Consider the following 23071-nt stretch of genomic DNA (forward strand, 5'->3'; position numbering starts at 1 on the left):
TAGTTCATTAGAAGATTAAGCAACACAATTACCAAGTAATCCCTTCATTAAGTTCAGAACAGTGAATTGAGAACATGCCAGAGCTCAAGGGAAGTGATGGTATCTCATGGCATCATACAAGGTGAATGCAATGCAGAACAGAATCTGCCTGCTCAGTGTCTCAGAGAGCTGGGAACACAGGTGAACTGTGTTTAATACTTTGCAACATCTTAAACGTGTTCATGAGGACCTGAAACTTGAAAAATTATTTTGAATTCTGCTAGTAACGTTGCAGTACAGATTGCGTATTTTACACACTCTACTTTTCTGGGCTGCTCTCAAGAAACATAATTCAAAATGCAAATATCTAATTGCATATGAAAATATGAAGATACATACAAAATAGAAGACTGTGCATATTCAAAGTACTTCCCCCTTCAGCTAGGTGTCACTCGTCTGTAACCTGCATTAAAAATCAAACTTAAGCTAAATTATGCAGGTCATTTTGGGATGGTTGTCAGGAGAGAGGTAGAACTAAAAAAAAGTAGTTTGCTAATTGTAATAAATGGGGTTTTTTCTCTATTTGAAATGCTAATTAAAAAGACAAGTGGGTCATAATGAAGTTAATGCAGGTAAACAAAATGTTAGTCAGTCCCCATTTATGACATACCCAAAGTTAGAACAAGTGTAGTAAATGATATTGCTGTCTTCTGTGAAATGAGATTGCATGGCAGCTAAACGACAGGCAGAGGCATTTGAAGTAAGCCACTATGTGTCATCATTACTATTAATTGTTCTAAACTTCCTTAATACAGCAGTTGTCACTGACAATTCAGCACCTTGCCTGTGAGATTCTCACACAAGAAGCAAAGATCCCCCAGGGTACATCCCCACTGTTAAATTAAGAAATCTTTCCCATAAATTTGCAAGTCAGCACACCAGTGTTTGTTTTAACCATGCACAGACCTACCTATGATACAGATGCTCCTAAAACGTAACTTCAAACTTTTAGGCCAAAAATGAAGGTTATGCAATTTACACAGTATTCTGAATATAGTATGTTAGATTAAAGCAAAACTTTTTTTAAAATAAAATCTGTCAGGAATCAGTAATTGATAATATAGGTCAGTGCTTTAAAAAAGCTGATGCTAAGTTAAAGCAGTAAACCCCAACTGTAGTCATAACTTTTGAGAGAATATGGAGGCAATAGAGTCACACTACCTTCCAAAGTGAGGCAATGCACAGTTCAAACACACATCTCCATTCTCAGTGTGCTGCCCTGCTACTTTCCCAGATCAAAGCTCCAACTCTGCCCAGGTGAGCCTCAGTTCACCAGCCACCAGCCAGACAGGGCAGCCAGCCTAGACAGTCAACTGTAGATAATCAAATCCTCAATTCGTACTGTAGAGGAACCTCTCATTTCCAACAGGTTAAAATTCAGCTTATGCAAACTCATGTCTTTGTGCAGGTTTACTTTTTGCATTCACACAAATCCACCCATTACTGGTGTGATGAAGCAGTTTATTCCCCACCACTCCCCTGCTTGCCACCTTGAAACACACGTCTGTTGTTCTCCAGCCATGAAGTGGAGTGTGGGGATGAGGAAGGAACGTCACCACTGCCAAAGGAGCAGTAGGGGAGAAGTTGGATGCAGGAAAAGCCATCAAGAAATGATGGATTATATGGCTCCATACCATATCATAGTGATAATGGTAAGATTTGTGCAGGAGAAATAAAAAATGGCCAGAGCACCACAGCAGGGGACTGCAGTTAGAGAAAATGACAGATGGCTGGCCTGCAACTTTCCAAACTTCTCTTTAACAGCAGGACAGACTGAAGAAGGCTTTTATGTGTAGAGTGAAGAACCCTAGGCATATCCTGCTTTCTGCAACAGCTTTAGCCTGCTGAACTACCTGTGCTCTAGGATATGTCAGTCACTAAAGGCTTCCACCAGACTCTGTGCCTACAGGGTCTGGAAGCAGATGTACCCTCAGCTTGACCTGCAGTGACACCAAAGTGGACATGTCACCTGCAGCCGACGGCTGGGTGGATTGTGCAGGCCCAAGGCAGGTGCCCACCACCAATGCAGGACTGGGGTGAAATCCGGGTGTAAGCCAGATCCCAGAGTTTCACATGGGGATCGGTGTCTTCAAGAATCCATGGTAGAAATCGTGATGCAAAGGCCCTTCGGTTCTTGACGAAGGCGAGCTGCTGCAGCCTGCAAACGCCTCTAGGCGCTGCGTGACTCCTAAGGGAAGCACTGCCTGTGGCATTCTGCAGACAGCATGACACCTGCCCCTGGGGCAGTGCTGGCAGCCGAGCCATTTCCTACTTGTTTCATGGCATTTCTCACATGGCCGAAGAGCTGAACGTGAACTAGTAACAGCAGAGGCGATCCAATGGAGCCCATGCCGTGCGCTGCACAGGGACAGACGCTTGGCACACCACAGACCAAAATGGCCGGACCTGCCACTCGTTCCATTTAATGTGACCACCCGCCATTTAATGTGATCGATCTTGGCATAGAGAACACAGCGTTCAACGTTCCGGGCTGCCGAGCCCTCTGCCCCGGTGGGAGGCACAGGACCACATAACCAACAAGGTCGGAAAAGACCTCTGAGATGATCGAGTCCAACCTATGAGCCAACACCACCTTGTCAACCAGAACCTGGCACTGAGTGCCACGTCCAGTCTTTCTTTAAACACCTCCAAGGACGGTGACTCCACCACCTACCTGGGCAGCCCATTCCACTGTATAATTACCCTTTCTGTGAAGAATTTCATCCTAATGTCTAACCTACACCTCCCCAGGCGCAGCTTAAGGTTATGTCCTGTCTTCCTGACTACACAGCAGGGGAATGGGCCGCCAGGGCAAGCCGCGGAACCGGTCGACTCCCCGGGCGCCCAGCGCAGCGGAGCCCCGGCCCGGCGGGAGCGCCAGGTGGCGGACCCCGGGCGGAGCCGCCCCACACCGCAGCGGGAGAAGCCGCCGCGGCGCAGGCGCCGCGCCCCCTGCCCGCCCCGGCCGGTGGTGCCCGCGGGCGGCGGGGGCGGGGCGGGCGGTGGGACCGGGCCGCTCCCTCCCTCCCTCCTTCCTTCCCTCCCTCCCTCCCTCTCTCCTTCCCTCCCTTCCCCCGCGGCACTGCACTGCGCAGGCGGCGGCGGCGCTGGCGCGATGGCGGCGGGAGACGGTGGCGACGAGGTGCGGGTGCTGCAGAACCTGCGGGGGAAGATCTGTAAGTGAGGCGCTGCGGTGGGGCCGAGCTCCCGGGGCCGCCGCGCTCAGGTGTCGCTCCAGCCCCGGCTCCCGCCCCGGCTCCGACGCTGCCGCTCCCTCCCCGCGGCGGGACGGCCGGGCGCTGGCGCGGCGGCCCTGGAGGCGGCGGGGCGGGGGCGGGAGGGCGCGGAGGGGCCGCGGTCGCCGCGGGCTGGGTGCGGGTTGGGCCGCGCCGCGCTGCGCTTCGGCGGCCCCGCGGAGGGGCTTTGTGGCGGCAGCAGCGACACGTGCGGGGCCGGGCCGGGGTCTACGCGCCCCGGGGCGGGATGGGTGGGTGAGCGGATGAATGGATGGATAGATGGACGCGGCGGGGCCGCTGGAGGCCCGGAGTGGCAGGGAAGCATCCGTGGCTCCGGGGGTTCGCTTGAGTCAGCGGGCGAACAGCAATGCCCCCTCCCGCCCGGACCTCGGGCATCAGACTGTTTGTCAGGCTGAAATTGCGAAATTAGCGATGTGCAGGAAGTTGGTGGTGAAGGGCTGTTCTGGAAGCGGTCACCAGTACTCCCGTGCCTCTGTGCAGCGTGCATGCGAGCAGGAGGAGGCGGAGAGAGAGGCCGGTGGCCTTATTTTGGTGGTTGGGAAGTGCTGACTGCAAATACCGATACCCTCGGTAACGTGGGAAGCCGGCGGATGGGCTGGGAGGAGGGCCCGGGGAGGCGCACAGATAGTGCGGTGCGGCTGGGGAGCACTTCAGAGCGAGTGGGAGAAACAGGATGTGCGGCGGCTTCCTGAAGGGTATCGGAATACATTCATAGAACTCGGACGCGGCCCGTTTGTTTCCTTTCTCACGCAACTGATCGACTGTTTTGAGAATGAAGCGAAACAAGTTGAATCGGGCATGGCGCCGGGGTTGAGAACCGGTTGTGAAAACATGTTGAAGGATTAGGTTTGGTGGAGGAGTGGAGTCGTGTTTACTTAAATATCGTCATGCAGCCTAGATGTATTTACTGTGTCTTCAGTAAATAGAAGACTGGGTCATGAAAACAGGAGACGGCCTGGAGTGGAGCTGGAGGTGCTCTCACTCCGAGGTGTGAGCAATAGGATGTGGTTGGGTAGGCAAGGCTGAACACACTGAGATCTGCTGCTGCTAACAATTAGCACAGAAGGAATACAGGCCAGCTAGCCTTTATAAAAGAGTACTGTTAGTTTTGGGGTTAAAGCATGAATTCATAGAATTCATACGGTTATGAAATAGTGTGCTTTGCAAAGGACCTTAAATATCATCTTGTTCCAATGCTGCTGCCGTGGCAGGGGCAGCTTCTGCTAGACCATCTCAGAACTCCATCCAGCCTGGCCTTGAACACTTCCAGGGATGGAGCATCCACAGCTTCTCTGGGCAACCCGTGCCAGTGCCTCACCACCCTCACAGTAAAGAATTTCTTCCATATATTTAACCTAATTTTCCCCTCTTTCAGTTTGTTCCATTACTCCTCATCCTATCACTGCAGTTTCTGATGAAGAGCTCCTCCCCAGCTGCCCCCATGAGATACTGGGAGGTTGCTGTGAGGTCTCCACATAACCTTCTCCAGGCTGAGCAGCCCCAACTTTCTTAGTCTGTCTTCAGTAATTTCTAGCAACCAACTTCTTATGTATTCCCTAGGAAGCAGGTCATAGTACTCCCTAGGAAGAAGGACTATGACCTCCTTAGTAGGAATACATAAGAAGTTGGTTGCTAAAGATTATTGAAGCTGACTTATTTTTTTATACCATTTTGCTTCCTATCTTTTATCATAAGGTTTTGTCAACACTGTTCTACACAGCATTCAGTGAGTTTTACATTTTGTGATACTTGAACTTGATGAAAGTTTTCCACTGAGCATTAAAAACCAAACCAAAATGTCTTGAGACTTACGTTGAAATCAGTTTTATTGTCCCATTTATGCATTCTGGATTGAGCCTGTGGTTGTATCATAACTTTGAACGTTCAGTTACCTGACAAAAGTGTCGGTAAACAGAGGACTATGACCCACTTCCTGAGGAATATGTGAAAGTTGATTGCCAAAGATGGACCTGTAAGAACCTATTTGAAAAATGAGTGGAGGTATCAGCTGCAATAAAAGACATGTCTTGAAACAGTGTGAAAATCACTTTGTAAACCTATTTGTTTCTTCTAAGAAAATAAAACCTGTTTAAAAACGAAATGAGTTAAATATGCTGTGGAAGCTTTGGAACCCTCTGATGCCTAGATGCTCTTTTGGCTTCTTTGCACAACAAATACTGTGTTATTTTCACTTCTTGCTTGTATTTTAATGCTCTGTTTTGTAGGGGAAAACCCTCTGAATGAACAATAATAAACAAATGTAATAGTGTAATCCTCCTTGATCTGGAGGGATTAGTAATAGCAGACCTCACTTTGGAAAGCTGATGTTCATAGTCTGAAGGAATTCCTTTTAGCATGTTTCTTACATGGAGAATACATTTTGGTGCCTAAGCTTTGCTGGCAGTTAAAACTTGACACCAACTCATTTTATGTGTGTTGCATGAGGGAGCGTGGTAGTTTTAATGAGGTCATGTCAGTTCTGTGTAATTCTGCATGTATAGAAAACACCATCTGCAGAAAGTTGTTATTTATACTGTTGTTTTGCAATGCACAAATTGGTGGCAAAATCTAAATTTAGTGATGTTACACAAATCATCACACCAGATTTAGAACTGAGACGTTCTTAAAGGTGGCTTGAGTAGCCATTGCATACCTAGCAGTGAAGAACCTGAGTAAGGACACGTTTGCAGACCCTTGTACCCTCTTTTTGTGGGCTGTCAGTGTTTGCAGCCATTCTCCTGCCTCCAGTTTTCAAGCGAGGTGAGATGAACTGGTTTTACCTGTTTAAGACCCTGTAATATTTTTGGAAAATGTATGAAAAAGCAGTTTTTCACCAAAAATCCACTAAAAATCTTTCCTTTTTGACAATGCTTTTGTATTGATGGCTCTATTTTATGTGCTATAGTAATGACAGAAATGCTTTACAAAGGTATGTGGTATCAGGTAGCTTTAGGCATATCTTGTAGTGTAGTGTTTCACCCTGTGGCTTCTGTTTTCATTTTATGCCATATAGAAGTACAGTAAGTGATTTTAGTTGCCTTGATTTTTGGAGTGTTAACTGAAACTTGTATTAGTGGAGTGCTTGGAAAAATGCCCGTTTTCTCCTAGAGCTCATTTGACAAAGTTCAGGATGCATTCTTTTTCAAACTTGCACTGTGTTTTTCACACTGCATGGTTATCTTGGATTATGCTGCACCCCTGGAGTGGAATTTATTGTTGCTATATAATATAATGTGTTTAGTCCTGTGAAGCAAATACTTTGAAGTTTGTGTGCATAAATTTCTTCTGTCAGGGACCCAGATCAAAGAAATTTGGAAGATGGACACTAATTGAACACTTTCACTTGAAGAGGATATTACATACATGCACTGAAAATGTAAACATTAAGTAGATTTGATGTTGTTAATACTTGATTTTTATGCAATCATTATAGCCTTAGTTTTGTCAGAAAAAGGAAGAGGTAGTGTAATAGAAGACTTGAGCCTTTTTTTTTTTTTAAAGAAAATAAGCTTCTTGGAAGAGTTGGACCACTGTATGGGTGGAAAGTCTCCCACAGTCACAGATGCTAAGAGGTGTTAGAAAGGATGTGAAATCTCATGCTCTCTACTTCACCTGGCAAGTGCTCTGAGGTTATTTTTAACTCAGGACTGAGAATGATCCTCTCCTACCAAAAGTTTGTCTGTGCTTTAAAGCCAGACACTTGGGCTACAAAATAAAGGTTTTTAACTCATTAGAAAATCAGATCACAGAATATTCTGAGTTGAAAGGGACCCACAAGGATCATTGATTTCTGCTCTTAAGTGAATGGCTCATACAGGGATTGAACCCACAGCCTTGGTGTTATTAGCACCATGCTCTAAACAACCAAAATCAAAACTTGTATTTTGTGTATTCCTCTGGGTGGAAGGTTTCTTTTAGAACTGAAAAACTGCACTATATTATAGATACAAATAGTGAATTATTCAGAAATATTTAATTGTTACTCCTGTTAAGAAAATAGGAAACTATAATAATTGTAATTTCCTTTCAAAGTCCACTGTACTGTGCTTTTACAGTAATGATTAAATAATGTTATATTTTTAATATTTTATGGGAAAACAGGACAGTGCTGAGTATTAACTAAAAAATAAAGAATCTTTTTAGAAACAGCTGAAAAATCCAGTTCATGTTTATTAATTATAAACTTAGGGTATCAGGAGCTCTCCCAAATTGATGAATTGCATTTTATATGTCACATGTTTTATGAAATTAGCTCTTTAAAAAAAAATTAAGGCAGTGGTAATCTTATGCTTTTCTTGGTTCTCCTGCAATATCTCACTTAAGGGTGACTTGGAGTTTAGTCCCTTTTTGGAGTCTAAAGCCACTGAAACCCAGTTCTGTTCATGCCTCTCAGTCTGTCAACATGAAGGGTGGCATTTAAAAATAATGTGTGTATTTCCTCGTCTCCTGCAGCCAAGCTGATGAAAAGCTTGTTGATGCTTTTGAGAGCACAAGTTTTAACTGTGGAAGTTCCTTAAGTGTCTGTTCATGCTTTCCATCAGTATCTATATCCCTGACCTGGAAAATGTCATGATTGAAGGTCAGACTGTGTTCCTGTTAAACTGTCATGTTCTCTGAGCAGAGACAGTTGGGGCAGCCTTTGCAATGCTGGGCGTTACTTACTTAACTTTCAAGACTGTAATAAGTTAACCTAAATTAACCATCTAACTCAAAAAGAGTGTGGAGGAGAAAGGAAACAGAACTTTCATTTTGCATCTTACCAGCACAGAGAATACAGCTTACTTACTGTGCTTCTCATCTGCATTTTTTTTAAAAATAAACATGTATGACATTTCAAATCTAGTTTCAAACTGTGGTTTCTGAAAGGTCTTACGCTGTTCAGACATTAAAGTAATTAAAACTCAACACTTCGATGTATTTTTCATCCTATTTTTAATATCTTTTGTAAGTAGATAATGTTTAGATAAAGTTGATTCCACATGTCATTGGGAGAAGTATTTCCAGCAGCAGGCAAGGATGGACACTACTGTGAAAGTCCTGGCTAAGACCTATTGCAGAGTGATACAGTTCTGGTTGCACTTGGTTTGGACAATCAAGTGAAACAGGGACAGACCACCTGTTCTGATTAGAAGCCTCTCATGGGAGAGAGCACCAGAAAAGCTTGTCATTTCTTTCAGCAAAATAAAAGGTGAAAAGGGTCTGTTTGCTGCCTTCAGATATTCAAAGGGGGAGGAGACATCCAGGCAGAAAGTCACTGTTTAATCTAGAGGACAGTGTTGCTGTAAATTAATGTAGATGTCTGTAGCATTTGGATTTTGGAAGAGCTTTCCATTTCAACTGGTTTTAGCTGTGACTGCTTTGAGGGAACCATTTCCTAAAAGATCTGCCTTATGTCCAGCATGTTATTGCAGTGGCCTACATTCAATACCCAGCAAATCTTTGTATTCTTGTGCTGCCAATCTTTCTTATTAGAAAGTTCCTTTTCTTCTTCTCCATGTTGCATTGAATCAGGAGGTGATGATTTCCCCCTTCTGCTAGTTAGGAAAAAAATAAACAGTACTCATGAGGGATATATTTTCAAAGGCTCAGCCAACTCAAAATCTGCTGTTCATTGTGGAAAATGAAATAAAGATTTGATGGGCAAGTTCTTATTAATCGGCTTCCTTTAGCCAAAGTATTTGCGGAGAAAATACCAAGTGAACAATAGCTCAGCCAGATCATGTCTTGGTGTTATGACCTCAGGCTGTGAGCTTCTCGGATTTAGCAAGTTGTGCAGGGTCAAGCCCGAGATGAGACCTTTCAAGGGAAAGTGCAGGTGCTGCAGGAAGTGGTGTTCATGAGTCAGTGTGTGTCTCTTCCTGTCAACTCTCATTCCACGTGAAGCTGGATGTAGCAACTTTTCTGCCCTCATGAAGCTTATGAATTGAAAATGATTATTGAAATGCATACCAACTGAATGGAAAAATCAATTTTTTGGACACAGTAGAACTGTAACATTCCTGTATCTAATATTTTGTAAGTTTTTCCCCTGCAGTATTTACAGTAATTTTTTTTTATTTACAGATGATGCCAAACACTTAGTACCCAACAAAATGAGAGACCTTTTCTGTACCATAAACTTGGATCAAGAAGAAGTTTTTCGTACACAGGTGGTTGAAAAATCTTTAAGGTAAGCTCAGTTTTTAAATGGATATGATAAGCAAGACTGCCCAATACCAGTGTGCATGGCTTTTGCTTGTACTACTTTAAAATGAGAACTGACTTGTGGCAGCTACTCAGAGACGTTGCAGCAATGTGTAAATCTTGAGAGTGTTGCAAGAAGACAAAATTGAGTCTTGTGAGTACAACAGTGTTTTTAAAATGAAGTATGCTAGAATATATTTCCCTATTCTGTTCCATTGGGCAGCATAACATTCTTTTTCTTGCTAGGTTGTTTCCAAGGGAAAGAAATCTACTTGTTACTTGCTTGCCATGCCATTTCCTACTTCTGGGAAGCAGTTGAACTGTATTGGTGGAAATCTGCTCTTACTGCGTATCTGGTAAAACCTGTTTCTAGAAGGAAGGAACCGGAACTTTGCCATGTCTGAGAGTTTTCTGTGCTGTGGGTTGTCCCCTGAACAGACCTTGTTCTCTCCTGTAATTCTTGTTCTGGGAATTGTAACAGTACCCACACAGAATGCCTTGCTTTGCCTCCCTGGGCACCATTTACTGTAGATTCTGCTACTATCTAAGAGCCTTAAAATAATCAAATAAAAAGTCAGGATGAAGCAGCTGCAGTAGTGTAGGTGCTTTCATGTCTCAAAACTCTGAAGTCCACTGAGGACCCAAAAAAGCATCCCTGCAGCTTCGTTGTTCAGAATATCTAAGTGACAGTTTCAGTTTTGTGGAGGTGATAGTAAACCTTCCTCTTAAAACCTAGACAATCTGTTCAAATTCTTGAAAGTTTTCCTAATTCCTTTTCCCGGTGGTTTTGTTGTTAGTGTTTGTTCTTTGAGCTTTCTCTCCAGATGTTTACAGGTGAGGAACAGCTCAGCTGCAAACTTAAATAAGGAAATTTATTTTTTCATAACATATTTCAGAGCCTCCTTATGCTTCTGCATGAAAAGCAAATGCTGCACGTACAAACAAATAGGACAAATATTTGTCTTATATTCCTAATCTGTAACTGTTGTAGTCAGATCCATAAAAGTTTCAGAATTTAACTGTCTGCAATTGAGATTGTTTTGCTAATCAAACTCAATTGAATAATCCTTCAGAGGAGAATGTTAAAGAGACTCTATTGATAAAGCAGAAACGTAACATTTCCCCTTCAAATAGACAGTAGTTTGATGAGCAAAATAACCCCAACCAAACATATCTTTGAAAAAGAGAGACTATGATGTTTACACAGACATTTTTATTATATTCTGTTTAAGAACTATTAAATTTACATACTTTCATCACCTGATAATAATATAAGTATTAGTTGCATAATAAAACATTTGATAAAACATCTTAGATCCATCAAAAATGTTAATAGTACTGAAGTTTTAACTGACATTTAATTACATCATTAATACTTTACAGAGGAAATAAAGTAAAAAAAATCTCACTATAACAAAAAAGTTGGGGAGAGAGGAGTCTCAAATAGCACATCTCAAATAGAAAATTTTTCAGGTGATATGAAATTAATATTTGTAAGATAACAACAGTTTATTAGAAGTTAGAATACAGTATTTTGAATCATTCTTTGCCCATAGGCACCTTTCTGTCTCCACTGACTTCATAGGAGACTTCCTTCATCCTCTGAATTTGGGGAGGGATCCGTACAAATGGGTGAAAGGTAATAACTTATCCTCTATTAGCACCAACCAGAGTTGGGTGCTTACACTTGATTGCTACTGTGTATGCAGTTATAAAGGCTGGCTCTCATTCTAGAGACTTAATTACAACATCTTGTTTCTTATTGCTGTGTTAAACTATAAACTGTGCTAACCTAGAGGCACTGGGACAGGAGATGAAAGCTCCAATCTCTTATTAACCTGAAAACTTTATAAACTGCTTTTCAGTAAGGTGTAGTACAGCATAATTTTAGTTATAGATACAACTTTGAATTTCATTGCTTTGTTTCATATTATGTGCTTGCTTTTTCTTACACACATAATTCACAGTCTGTTTTTGTCACTGTATTATGGGTTGCAAATTTATACAAGTTGTAGTCTAAATTTTGGTCTCGTGAATATCAGCTAATTAAATGTCTATGGAAGTAATTATCACTAAAATTAAAATTAGTTTTGACTACAATGATTGAAAACTATTAAGAAGTGTATTTTTAAAATGTGCAAATAGGTTTGGCCTTCCACCAGCACTGGAAGAGTTGTTGGAGTGCACATGTAAAACAAATGACTTTCCAAAGTTAAAAAAAACCCCACTAATTAATACTTATGTGAAAGAATGATAATGACTGAAGAAATACTTCCTGACATGGTGTGGGATTTGTGTGGGTTCTGAGGAAAGAATTTTTTTTTGTTTCCCCTTGGAAAGTTTAAAGAATATCCATGAGCCTCCTCAGATGTTTGTGGTCAAATACGAGGAATGGGTGGAGGGGAATGGAATTTGGGTATGTGTGTGTCCTCTTCTTAATTTAAACTAAATTCAGTGGGGTTTTTTTTTCCAGCTGAACTTTGTGGTAGTGCAAGGTTATAGCAGAAATGAATTCCCTTGTTGATGTAACCATTGCTTTTATTAATTGACAGATTGGGGCATTGATCAGGGTCCACAAAGAACTGCCAGGTTGCTATACCAAGGAAGGGAAGAGCAGAGGAGTGTCTTACACAGTGAAATTTAATCTTCTCTATTACTGTAATCCCATTCTTCCTGTATGACAGTCTGGTTGTCCTTTGAATTAGTGCTATCTTCTAATTTTGTATCCGTCACAGTCTTTAAAGTTCTTGCATCAAAGTCACAAATGAAAGTACTAAACTGACTGAATCCCTGAGGAACAGGATGAGTGAGTTCTCCATTTTAATTATTCTTCATTGGTGTAAACTGTTGTACCCCATCAGCCAGTTCTATATCCACCTAAGAATTTCTTTACTAATCCATTGTATTTTTTACCTTAAATTTTCTCTCTCTGCCTCATACTTTGCTAAAGAATAATTAACACCTGATAACCAGTGTTAGTTTAGGTAAAGAAAAATTTATCAACATGAGTAGAGCAATGCATTACATTCTATTTATGCTCAAAGATTTGTTCTTTCTTGCTGAATCTGAGACTTAATGTAGTGTTGAAGTAAAAATAATAATAAAGAATATTAATGGCTGCTCATCCTTTGGAAGCTGGGGGTTAGGGATATATGTAGCTGCAAAGTTTGCTCTCTTTAGCTGCAAGATAAAGGTGCTAAATAAATTTTTTTGAAGTGTCTGCTTATAGTCTCCATCTCAGCCTAATTATAATTGGATGCTCAGAGTCCCATAGATCCATCGAGAATAGGAACTTAAAGCCTTGGCACTTGCTGGTGTGCAGTGCAGTCTGGTGTTTCCTTAGGATGCCTGTCTGAAGCTGAACTAAAGCAGAGTTTCCCTTGACACCAGTGCCTGCTCATTCTCCCAGATCCTTCTGCTGTAGTATCTCTTTGTTTGTACTGCTGCAACTTTATTTGTATAGCTGTGAGGGAAACCAGATCATGGAATTGACCTAAGTTTAAAATAACTCTTTGTTTCATCCTTGGTTTTGGTCTGAGTTATCATGTCAACGCCATAAAAATGAGCAGTGATGGTAATAAGGAGGTTGAAGCTGTTCAGAGCTGCACTGCTGCTAAAGGGAATGCTCATGAGTTTATACCGTCAGTCATGGTGCTGACAAGAAGAACCCAACCCTTGTAATCAAAGCAGAATTTGTTGGCTTTGAAATTATAAAAAAAGAAGGGAAAAAAAAGAAGTGGGGAGCTGAAAAACCACAGTTGAATCTTTCAACTGAGAATTTTAAAATTACTTCTCAGTGTAGTGCAAATACTGATTTGTCTGCTCTGAAGCCTGTGGTAAAAGGTCTGTGTTTTAACAAAAAGAACATTTTCACTTGTGGAATTCCTTATAATGAATTCTGCCCTTAAAGCTGTTGTTTCTAAAAATCTATTCTAGACATTTGAAATACTGGATTTTTTGGCTGTTTTCTTCCCACTTTTCAAGTTAGTTATCAGCTCTTCTTTTTAATTTATTTAATGAGCCATTATCCTTAAGGATTGGGTGGTGTTTTCTTTTACTGTGATTGTTTTGAAGGGAAGAGTAGGGATGGTGACTTATTCCTCCTGGTTTCCTTTTGGGTAGGTAATAACATGAGCTGCTTGTTCAAAACATAAGCATATTTGTATTAGTTTAATAAAGTATTGTGACAATAGTGTCATAATGATACTTTGCTAGGAAACAAAAAAACCCCAACGTTAGTTTCACGGTTTAGTCTAACTGTTATCACAGTACTTTTCTGCATAACATTAGTTTCATGAACTTCAACACCTTTCCCTGGTGATATTAATACATTGTAATTGAAACTATTTTAAGTCTTTTGAGAACCTAGTTGTTCTAAAATAGCAGGATTTTTCTGTGGATCCACTTGACTTTCAGAATTCATCACTTGCAGTAATGCAAGGAACATTGTGGGTTTTTTCAGTCTTGAAATACAGTTTTCTGACTGTTGGCTCTGATTACATCAATAAGTACTCCTTAAGTTTAATGAGAGTATCAGTTCTGGAAGTGAATATACCAACACACTGTATGAAATATGTGTAACATAGAGGAACCCAGGGTCTTTTTCTGTAGAGGGCTGTGCAAATGGCAGTTAAATGGGGTGAACTGTAAACATTATACTTGACTTCTTTAGATGGAGAACTGTGATGACAGTTTTGGAATGAGGGACATCATGTATTTGAGATTAACATTTCTCTTTTTCACTGTTCTATCTTATAGTTTCTAGTGATAATGACATCTTCTTACAGGTCTGCATCTTAGAGCAGCAGTTTTGATGTGGAAGTTAAAGCTAAACCAATGCCAGTTAGTTAAGTAATCAATAAGTTGTGTTTAAATGTAGTTTAATCATATACTGAATAAGAAAATGAAACAAAACTTGTGCATGTCTCAGGAAGTCTAGAGAACCAGGTAGAATAATTTGAAGACAGAAAAATAGAATTGAAATTGCAGAGGAGACACCACTTTCTGTGTGTGCTCTGATTCCTACCTTTTCTAAAACAGAAGGCATTGCCATGTTATTGTGTGTTCTTGTATTGAAATGATTTTGGGTGGCTTTGGTGACAGGTCAGTGTAGTGGTAAGGGCCATGGGCTGGGACAGCAGTAAAAATACAGCTTTTAAATGTTCATCTTCGATATAAATTGCATAAAGTCTTTCTCTATTTTAACTTTAAAACTTTCTTTTCAGCCCTTATTTTGGAGAGGAGTTTTACTTTGAGATTCCAAGAACATTCCAGTGGTTGTCCTTCTATATATACGATAAAAGTGTTTTGCAAAAGGACCTGCGTATAGGTAAGTATCTGTGAGGTGCTGTCTGCATCTTGCATAACACTTGGTTGTTTTCAATAGCATTATGTTATGTGCAGGATTACAGATACAAGTATTGGTGAAGCATCATTCAAAACTGTGTATAGTGCACTTAAATGCTCCTTTAAAGTTTGAAAAGAAGAAGGGTCTTATTTCCTTGCTTCATTCTATTACACTAAAATACGTTTGGTTTTTAGGCTAGTAGGACATTTTATAGTCTTATTATGGTCTGAATATATTTTTTAAAATTCTCTTTGTTTCTTCTCCAGTTTTGCTTCATTGGAATATTTGAACAATTGTCATTACTTGTAGGTCTTTAAAGAATAAGTTGTGGAATAATTCCACAATAATTACAGTTGTGGAATAATTCTTAAAACTATTGATAGATAATTTTTCTCCCTGACAGTGCAACCTGTAACTTAGAGATGTACGAAGCATTTGGCAGCAATTTGTGTAGCTTAAGTGAAAAATCATAAGAGGTGGATTTCTATTTCTCCCCCCACTGCATAATGGCTTTATTGCAGCTGCTTTTTGGATACAGTTGCTACAAAGCTCTAATAGTCTGCTAGTCTGTGGAAGAAGCCTTCACTTTACTTGAATTGAGGAAGGAAATAATTTGCACCAGGATGTCAGATAATTTGATATAATAACAGCTTTCCAAATAGCAATCAGAAGAGTAAAAGGCACCTACTTCAGTTTCCTGTTTAAACATTCAGCACTATTTCTGTTTTCTCAAATCTATTACGTTATTTCCGGCCTCAAGTGTGTTCTTTATTTTACATTCTTGTTAGTGATATCCAGGATAACAAATCGTAATTAATGTCATCAGGCTTTTATATAAACTATTTTCTGATTTACTTACCCATAACATTCCTTGTTTTATTTCTTCATATAGCATCATAAACTTTAAAAATACCCCTAAAAGCGAGTTTAAAAAAATCAAATATCAAATATATTTAAATATTTGTTCTATTCAGATGAAGGTGATATTTATGCTTCTCTCCCCCTGCCACCCTCCCTCAGGAAAGGTGTCAATCAAAAAAGAAGATTTATGCAACTACACAGGAAAAGAGAACTGGTTTATGCTTCAACCTGTTGATTCTAATTCAGAGGTCCAGGTAACTATTAAATTGCACATTTACATTTTGAAAGTTAAATACAGATAAAGACATGTGATGGTAGAAGTTTACATTGAGCTGTAGGAGGTAGGGCTTAGCATCTGTATTTCTTGGGAGGCAGTTGTGTCTTCAGTTTGGTTAGAGAATAATGCAGACTCTACTCCTAAGATGACTGTATTATTCCTTATGGTACTTAAAACTGGCAGAAGATATGAAACAACTGTTTGGGAAATGTCTTAGCAATATTTTGGTGTCTGAAATGCTTGTAAGAGGGGCCGTATTCTTGAGGCACATGAATGGATCCTAAAACTCTTGAATAATTTTTTTTAGTAATTTTTGGTGTTAACTGAAACAATGGCTGATTATGTGAAATAGTTAGTCTCCAAAACTTGGAGGTACTTCTGCTGTGTTAATTTATCTTATCGTGAAACACTTTCTGCATTCAGTATCAAACAACTTGCACTTCACAGTTTTATTTCAGCCTGTGGTTCCAGTTCTTCAAACAGGATTGTTCTAGGAATAGGTAAAAATGAGATGGCTCTAGAAGTTGTAGCAATTCTCTTTTTGCTTGAGAATCTCTTAGCCTTGTTGTTGTGATAAACTATTCGATTTTAATAGGGTTTTTTCCAGATTTGCCTGAGGGCAAAAGTCTTGGACTTGACAGTGTTCGTATTGTTTTAGTAACCTGAAAGTCCCTTTGGGTAGGGAGAATCCTGGCTGCTTTTACAAGAAGTGAATGTGCACAGAATTCTCATTATTTTCACAGATTATTCATTTATGAGCCATAAGTTTAGCCTTCTGGGTGTAGGAGGGCATGTGGTTGCTTTACATGAAGACAGATTTTCAAAATGTCTGAATACCACTTCCTTTTCCCTGTTGAAAATCAGTCCTTCTCAGTTATGATAGTCTAGAATAGAATGGTTCATTTGGAAGGGACCTAGAGATCATCAAGTCTAGCTGCAAATTGTCTTCTTTGAATTCTTTCGTGTAATCACTCTGAAAATTCTAGAAAGTACTTTCTAGATATGAACTGAAAGGCAGTTTCCACTTTGACTTAAACATTGTCATGCTTGCTATGTTTTTCCTGTCATAAAAATGTATTGAAGAAAGTATTACTTTTTGTCATAACACTACATGAGTATTTGAAAATTCAATTAGAATATTCCATTAATAGAATGTAGTGGTTTCTTACATACTGGAAATTAAAAGTTTATAGTTTTCCATGGCTTTGTGACTCACAGCAGAATGTAAGCTCTTACTGATACTTTACTTTGACTGGGACATGTGCAAAGCACTGTCCTCCATGACACTTCCATTAAGAGATGACCTTTTCTGCTCAGGTGTGTGCTCCTCATATTTATCTTTTCTTGAGTCAGGGCATTTGGGTAGATTTCTTCTGTCCTGCTTTATTTTTCCATAAAAGTCTTAAGAGCAGAGCTGAGACCAGTTCCCATTTGCCACATTTGGCTGAAATCTTGTTGGTTTGGATGTGCCATACAGCACTGACATGTACTCAGAGATGTCCAAGATTGTTTGTTGGACATGGCTGAAAGCAGCAGACTTTTACATTGAGCATGTGCAAAAAAAGTGCATGAAATGTTTATAAAGCTAAATCACAGTTTGGAAGGGGAAAAAAAGTTGTTTTCTTCTCCTCATGGCACTGTATATGTAGTTGATTTTTTGTTCCTCTGGTTCTCTCCATGTGATTATTTTTCAGAATTTATGATGTGTGCAAGGCAATAGGATAGCGTAGAAATATTTTGTGTTCCATTAATATGTGCAGGACACTTTGCAGTTGCTTGGTTGGGATTTATTTTTGGGCTTTTCCATAAGTTTGCATTTATTTCAAGAAAACTGTACTTTTTATGTACCAGTCATCTGTTCTTTATTGGTTAACTTTGGTAGAATTAGCAGCCTGTATACCAGGGATTTTAGTGGTGGAGATTTTTAGAAAGCATCTGCTCTGCTCTGTGTTTTGATCTTAGCTTGGTTTTTTCTGTTTTGCTGCTGTTTGCAGTATTATGAATCCATATTATTCTTGTTTTCTTGAAACTTTTTCCTTTCTCCACTAGTCTTGAAAAATAAATACGAACATGGGAATACTAAGTAAATAAACCAGAAGTTGGGTGAAACAGGCCACATTTAACTACAGCTGGCACAAACTTGTTTATATATATTAGCTTTTAAAAAAATGTCTTGTTTTCTAAAATGCACATCGTGTCAGCATGCTAGTAAAATTGTTAGGATTGCTTGCCCCCTTTTTTATTTATAAAATCTTCATTAATCTGGTTTGAAAGTGCTCATTTGATTAAACATGCCTTTGAGCTTCATTATTCATGGCAAGAAACTTTTATAGAGATTTTTACATACATAGCTTTATACCTGTATTTATACATAGGTATAGTTTTTATAGAGATCTGTACTTGAAAAACACATTGGTAAGATCAAAATATTTTACACGCTGTTAAGGTTTTTGAAGGTAAATTTAACATTCACTGTTCTTTTTCTTAAAATTGATAGGATCTGTGTCAATAAAACTCTATCTTGCTATATTAAGTACCTGAAAATTGACTGTTAACCCATTTGTAAAGTTAAAATGGTACCTACCTGCCTTTGAACAACCCTGAGATCTACAGATGCAGAGTGCATTAATATGAAGTCACTGTTTGTTTTTAATTTACTGTATAAGAATGGCTGATTTCTGTGTTTCGAAGTAAAAGCCATCTGTACAGCCACATTTAAAACCCAGTTGCATATTATGTCAGAAGTTCTGATATAGATCTGCAGATCAGCCACTTCAGGAAACCATCGCGCTGCTCTCAACAAACAAAATGACAAAAATGTGCTAAAATTCTCCATGCATGTTGGGGAAATATTTACTTAGAGCCATGTTATTGTAGTCGTCATGGTACTGAGCTGGGAGCAAACTACATCCACAGATAGTTCTCAGGAGCAGTAATGTGCTATTTTACTCCTACTGTTCAGTGTAAAACACAATTTGTGGGTTTTGCTTTTAAAAGCAAAAGGAAGATATTTAGGCCATTCACAGCATCTGTTTTCTAAAACAAGTGAAGTCAGCTATTGTAATAAATACTAATAATGTTTGTCTTCTCATTTGTCATTCAAAAACTTTGCCTTGTAAGGCTGTTGGCATGCTTCTCATTATTCTGTTTTTATCCTGTAAATCTCTTTTCATAGTGGAGTTTCTCTGCTTGACAAATACTTTCTTAATGTACCTGTGTTCCTGTCCCTGTAGTAACAGTTTGCAAAACATTTGGCAGGCATCCCAAAACAGTTACGTTTGGAACTGCCTTGTAAAAGAAGCTTCATTTCTCCTCCCATGTGACGAACAGAGAGGGAAACGAAGCCTTTGCCTCAGGGGATTTACAATAAAAACATTGCAGTTTTATGTCAAAACATAACTGTTATAGAAATGTGTGCAAGGTCAGCTAAGGGTTTTACTTCCATCTTAGTGGAAAGGCAAAGCTGTAGATCACATTATGACTTGCTTTGCCTTCCCACTAAGATGGAAGTAAATGACTTTTATGACTTTGCCACTCTTGAAAATCACCTTCCAGAGCCCTTCCCTGAGAATGTTGGTTGTGGACAGACCAGTATCATCTATTGTTCCATTTAGCAAATAGGCAAAGTCTGGGAATACCAAGGAGAACATTGTTAGAGGAAAGACTCTGTCAGTGTCTGATTATCTTAGATGTGAAAGTCAACACAAACAGCCAGGCACTGAAATGAGTAGCAGGTGTTATTCAGGTGGTAGCTGTTTGGAGCAAGGTTAAGGTACTACATTTTGGTCATCCCAAGAAAGTTGCATATCATGGTTTGAAGTTTTTGGAGCCTTCTATTGAGAGGGTACAGTAGTTTGGCCCTTGCTGAGTTCTGAGGTTAATCCACGCTGTGCCATAATTTATGGATTCTTTTCTTTAAATACTTCCTGCCATATCAGAAAAAGAAAAGGAGGAAGCTGGGTTTAGCAATTATTGCCATCTTTTCCTCTCTTTTGGTTCTGTTTACTGTTCCTTGCGTACCTCAGCAGTCTTCATGAGATAGTTGAAAACTGCCCTGGGATGCACAGTGATCTTCAGTCTGGTGTGATGGACAGGATTTCACAGTGGGTATTAAATGCTGCTGGTCTGCCGGTTATGGCTTCTGCATACTATTCTACTTTTCTACCTGCCTTCAGAGTCCAAGGTCATTTTAGAACTTTCCCCTGAAGTGTTCAGAAATTCATGTCTGTGCAAGGGTTCATCCCATGCTTAGGACAAAATAGCTGAGACTCTTGCTCTTGATAATTGCTCATACTGGAAGAAATACTTGTGGATTTTAAATCTGTAGAGGCTTGACCAGTTCTTGTGCTTTCTGCAGATGGAGATAGTGCTTCTCTATAGGAAAGTCTCAAAGTTCACATGCATCCATCATACTCGCAGGATATGTGCTCTAGATGGGTATTTTCTTCAAGTGGTTATATTGGAATTACCTTAAATAACTTTTGACTGTAAACTACATTAGTGTTCTAATTCCTACTTTTAAAATAAATACTTTAAAAACTGTTCGTGTTTCTCTCCTGTTTTTTTTTTCAGGGAAAAGTTCACCTTGAATTAAAACTGAATGAACTGATAACAGACAATGGATCTGTGTGCCAGCAGCTAGTAGTACAGTAAGGAAATCCATTAATCCTTTAATATTTGGTTGTTTGTTAGAATGTTATGTGATTTGTCTTGCCTGATACTGGATGTCTGCATGTCTTGGTACCAATAGCATTTTTCTTTTTATATGACTTTCCTTGGAATCTGCCTTATGAGGAAATGAGTATATGCCTAGGGAACTCCTGCAGAAATTTTTCACAGCTGCTCATCTCTGCTGCCAAAGCACTCACTTTTATTGGGACTGTTAGGATTAGTGTCTTGTAATTCCAGTTGAATTGGGTCTGGTGAGAAAGCTAGGAATGTGCAGGGCAGCTGACAACCAGAACTTACAGTACTGCTGTTACTGACAGAATTACTGCTGCAGGTGGGGTTTTTTTGAGTTGGTATGGGAAAATTCATTGCTAGTTTTGCTTCAGAATTAGTTTCTTGTGGCAAACCATGATAAGAAATGCTTACAGAAAAACAAAGTACAGGAGTTGTGGTTCTGGAGCAGCATGTTTGTCACATTTCAGTAAAACTTCTAAGCAACAGCTTAATAAGGAGTTTCGCTACCAAACTTAGTTTTGGCTCTGAAGTGTAAAAATGCTACAGCATGTCAAAGAGCATCATAGAGACAGTAAATTTTTGGTACATTTGCTAATGTAATTTTCATTATGAAATTAAGATGGTGGTTTTTTTGGTCTTAGTCAACTATCTAATGCAGATGAATAGTTGAGTTGGAGCAGGACCCAGCAAAGTGGTCTGTTTGCTGTTCTCTAACTTGGTATGAAGGGGAAGCTATTCTGTGATAGAACTAAGCTAGTGAAACTGGTAATGCTTTAATGGCTTAGGCTCATAATTCAGGTAAAATGAAAACTTGCTGGACATCGAGTTATCTTTGTTACTTAAAGATAATACAAAATGTGTCTGCTTTTATAGTAGGGTAGCAGCATGGTTCATTGGGAGTCCTGCTGCTCTTATTTTTGTATCCCACTTGCAGCACAAAGCAAAGTAGAACAGCTTTCTCCCCACAGGCTATTCACCACCAAAAGCTGGCTGGAGCTTTTTGACTTTGTGTTTTACTCCCAACTTTCTTCATTTTCAGAATTTTTTTTTTTTTTTTAATGTTCCTGCACTTTAAGTTAGTGTTGTGGGGTTTTTTATTTTAAAAACTTGCCTGGATTTTTCATAGGATGAAGAAAAGTTGCATTAGAAAGTTACTGTTGCAAATTGCAGTTTTGAGTGGGAAGTGGTTTACTCACTGTACCGTCTCGTAGGATCTCTTTATGACGGAGGTAATTGATCAAAAGGAAGCCAGGGTTCTCTTTTGGTTGCTGCACTCACCCACTCACTGACATGTGGGAGAGGACTGTGCGTTAAGACACTGCAGTATTACATCAGTGCTTTTGTCTGAGGTTATGAAATTCGCTAGAGTTCCTTAAACTAAAAATGTTTAGTAGAATTTTACCACACGGGCTGCTACCCTTGAAATAATTTACTGCATTAGTAATATATTGTACATAAATACATTTTAGATGTACATGTGAGAGTATGAGAAATAAGAATCTGTAATACCAATGAATGTGGTATTATAGAAATGGATATGAGGGCATTTTTGAGATGCATTTGATCTTAAAGCATGAGGAACTTACAAAAAATACATGTGGAAGTATTAAAGAGAAAATTTAAACTCTTTAAAACTGCTGGTTTTGTAAATTTCCCATGATAATTAGTAAGTGATGCACTTACTGCTATGTTTCACTAGTCACCAGGCCTCAAGAAGACATTGAATTATTGACTCCTTTAACAAAGCTGAAAGATAGAAAGGAGCAGAACTGTGATAGAGTAAAAGAGAGTCAAGAAGTGGGCAGAAATGTTTCTGTCTCTGACTCTTCTTCATATGTTCTAAACTGGAAAATACTGGCCACAGGAAAAACAATCACTGAAAAAAAATTTTTGAAATACAGGCTATGATACTTGCCTTTCAGGAGCAACATTTTACTTCATGTTCAAGTTAATTTTGTCTCCATGTAATGAGAGTGAGATGTTTTTAAACCTTCACCTGTGGGGTGTGCCCAGCCCCTGCCCTGGATGGAGGCCTGCTGAGATAAAGCAATTGCGTAATCTCCCAGCAGAATCCCCTTGGAAAAGGCAGCACTGTTCGGTGAGGGTGAGAGAAAGCAAGAACCATGATCCTCTGGGAGACCCTATGTAGATTCCTTGTAACCCATTGCTGTCTACCCTCTCACACCCACCCTTGTATCCCTGTAAGATCTACCCTTCTCCCCCTTTGAGTTTGGAGAACTTGTCCCTAGCCTACCCTTCGCAGGGGTGCAGAGTAATAAAGCTGCCTCATGCGGAATTGCTAAACGAGCCTCTCGTCTCTCTCCTCCTAGTCCAGCCTGGGGTTTGCCACACAGAACAAGAGCTGAAGTCACTCTTGCTGAAATCACTAGAGAGCTGACAGCCTGCTGAGACAGGCCCCCCCTG

At 39.9% G+C, this 23071-nt stretch overlaps 1 protein-coding gene across 4 annotated transcripts in view; it reads left to right on the plus strand.

Annotated features, from left to right (window-relative positions):
- The first annotated feature begins 3109 nt into the window (after positions 1 to 3109).
- The window catches only part of RASA2 (RAS p21 protein activator 2), a 52758-nt gene continuing 32796 nt past the window's right edge, over positions 3110 to 23071 (plus strand). For all 4 annotated transcript variants that reach the window (XR_011152663.1, XR_011152662.1, XM_069024008.1 and 1 more), the window contains exons 1-5: positions 3110 to 3215; positions 9360 to 9465; positions 14705 to 14808; positions 15847 to 15941; positions 20537 to 20613. Coding sequence is in view for 2 of the 4 variants with exons in the window: in XM_069024008.1 (XP_068880109.1) it covers positions 3155 to 3215; positions 9360 to 9465; positions 14705 to 14808; positions 15847 to 15941; positions 20537 to 20613 (443 nt within the window). In the remaining 2 variants the exon portion in view is untranslated. The remainder of the gene's footprint in view (positions 3216 to 9359; positions 9466 to 14704; positions 14809 to 15846; positions 15942 to 20536; positions 20614 to 23071) is intronic.

The sequence above is a fragment of the Aphelocoma coerulescens genome, chromosome 9 (assembly GCF_041296385.1).
Source record: "Aphelocoma coerulescens isolate FSJ_1873_10779 chromosome 9, UR_Acoe_1.0, whole genome shotgun sequence".
NCBI classification, from domain to species: domain Eukaryota; kingdom Metazoa; phylum Chordata; class Aves; order Passeriformes; family Corvidae; genus Aphelocoma; species Aphelocoma coerulescens.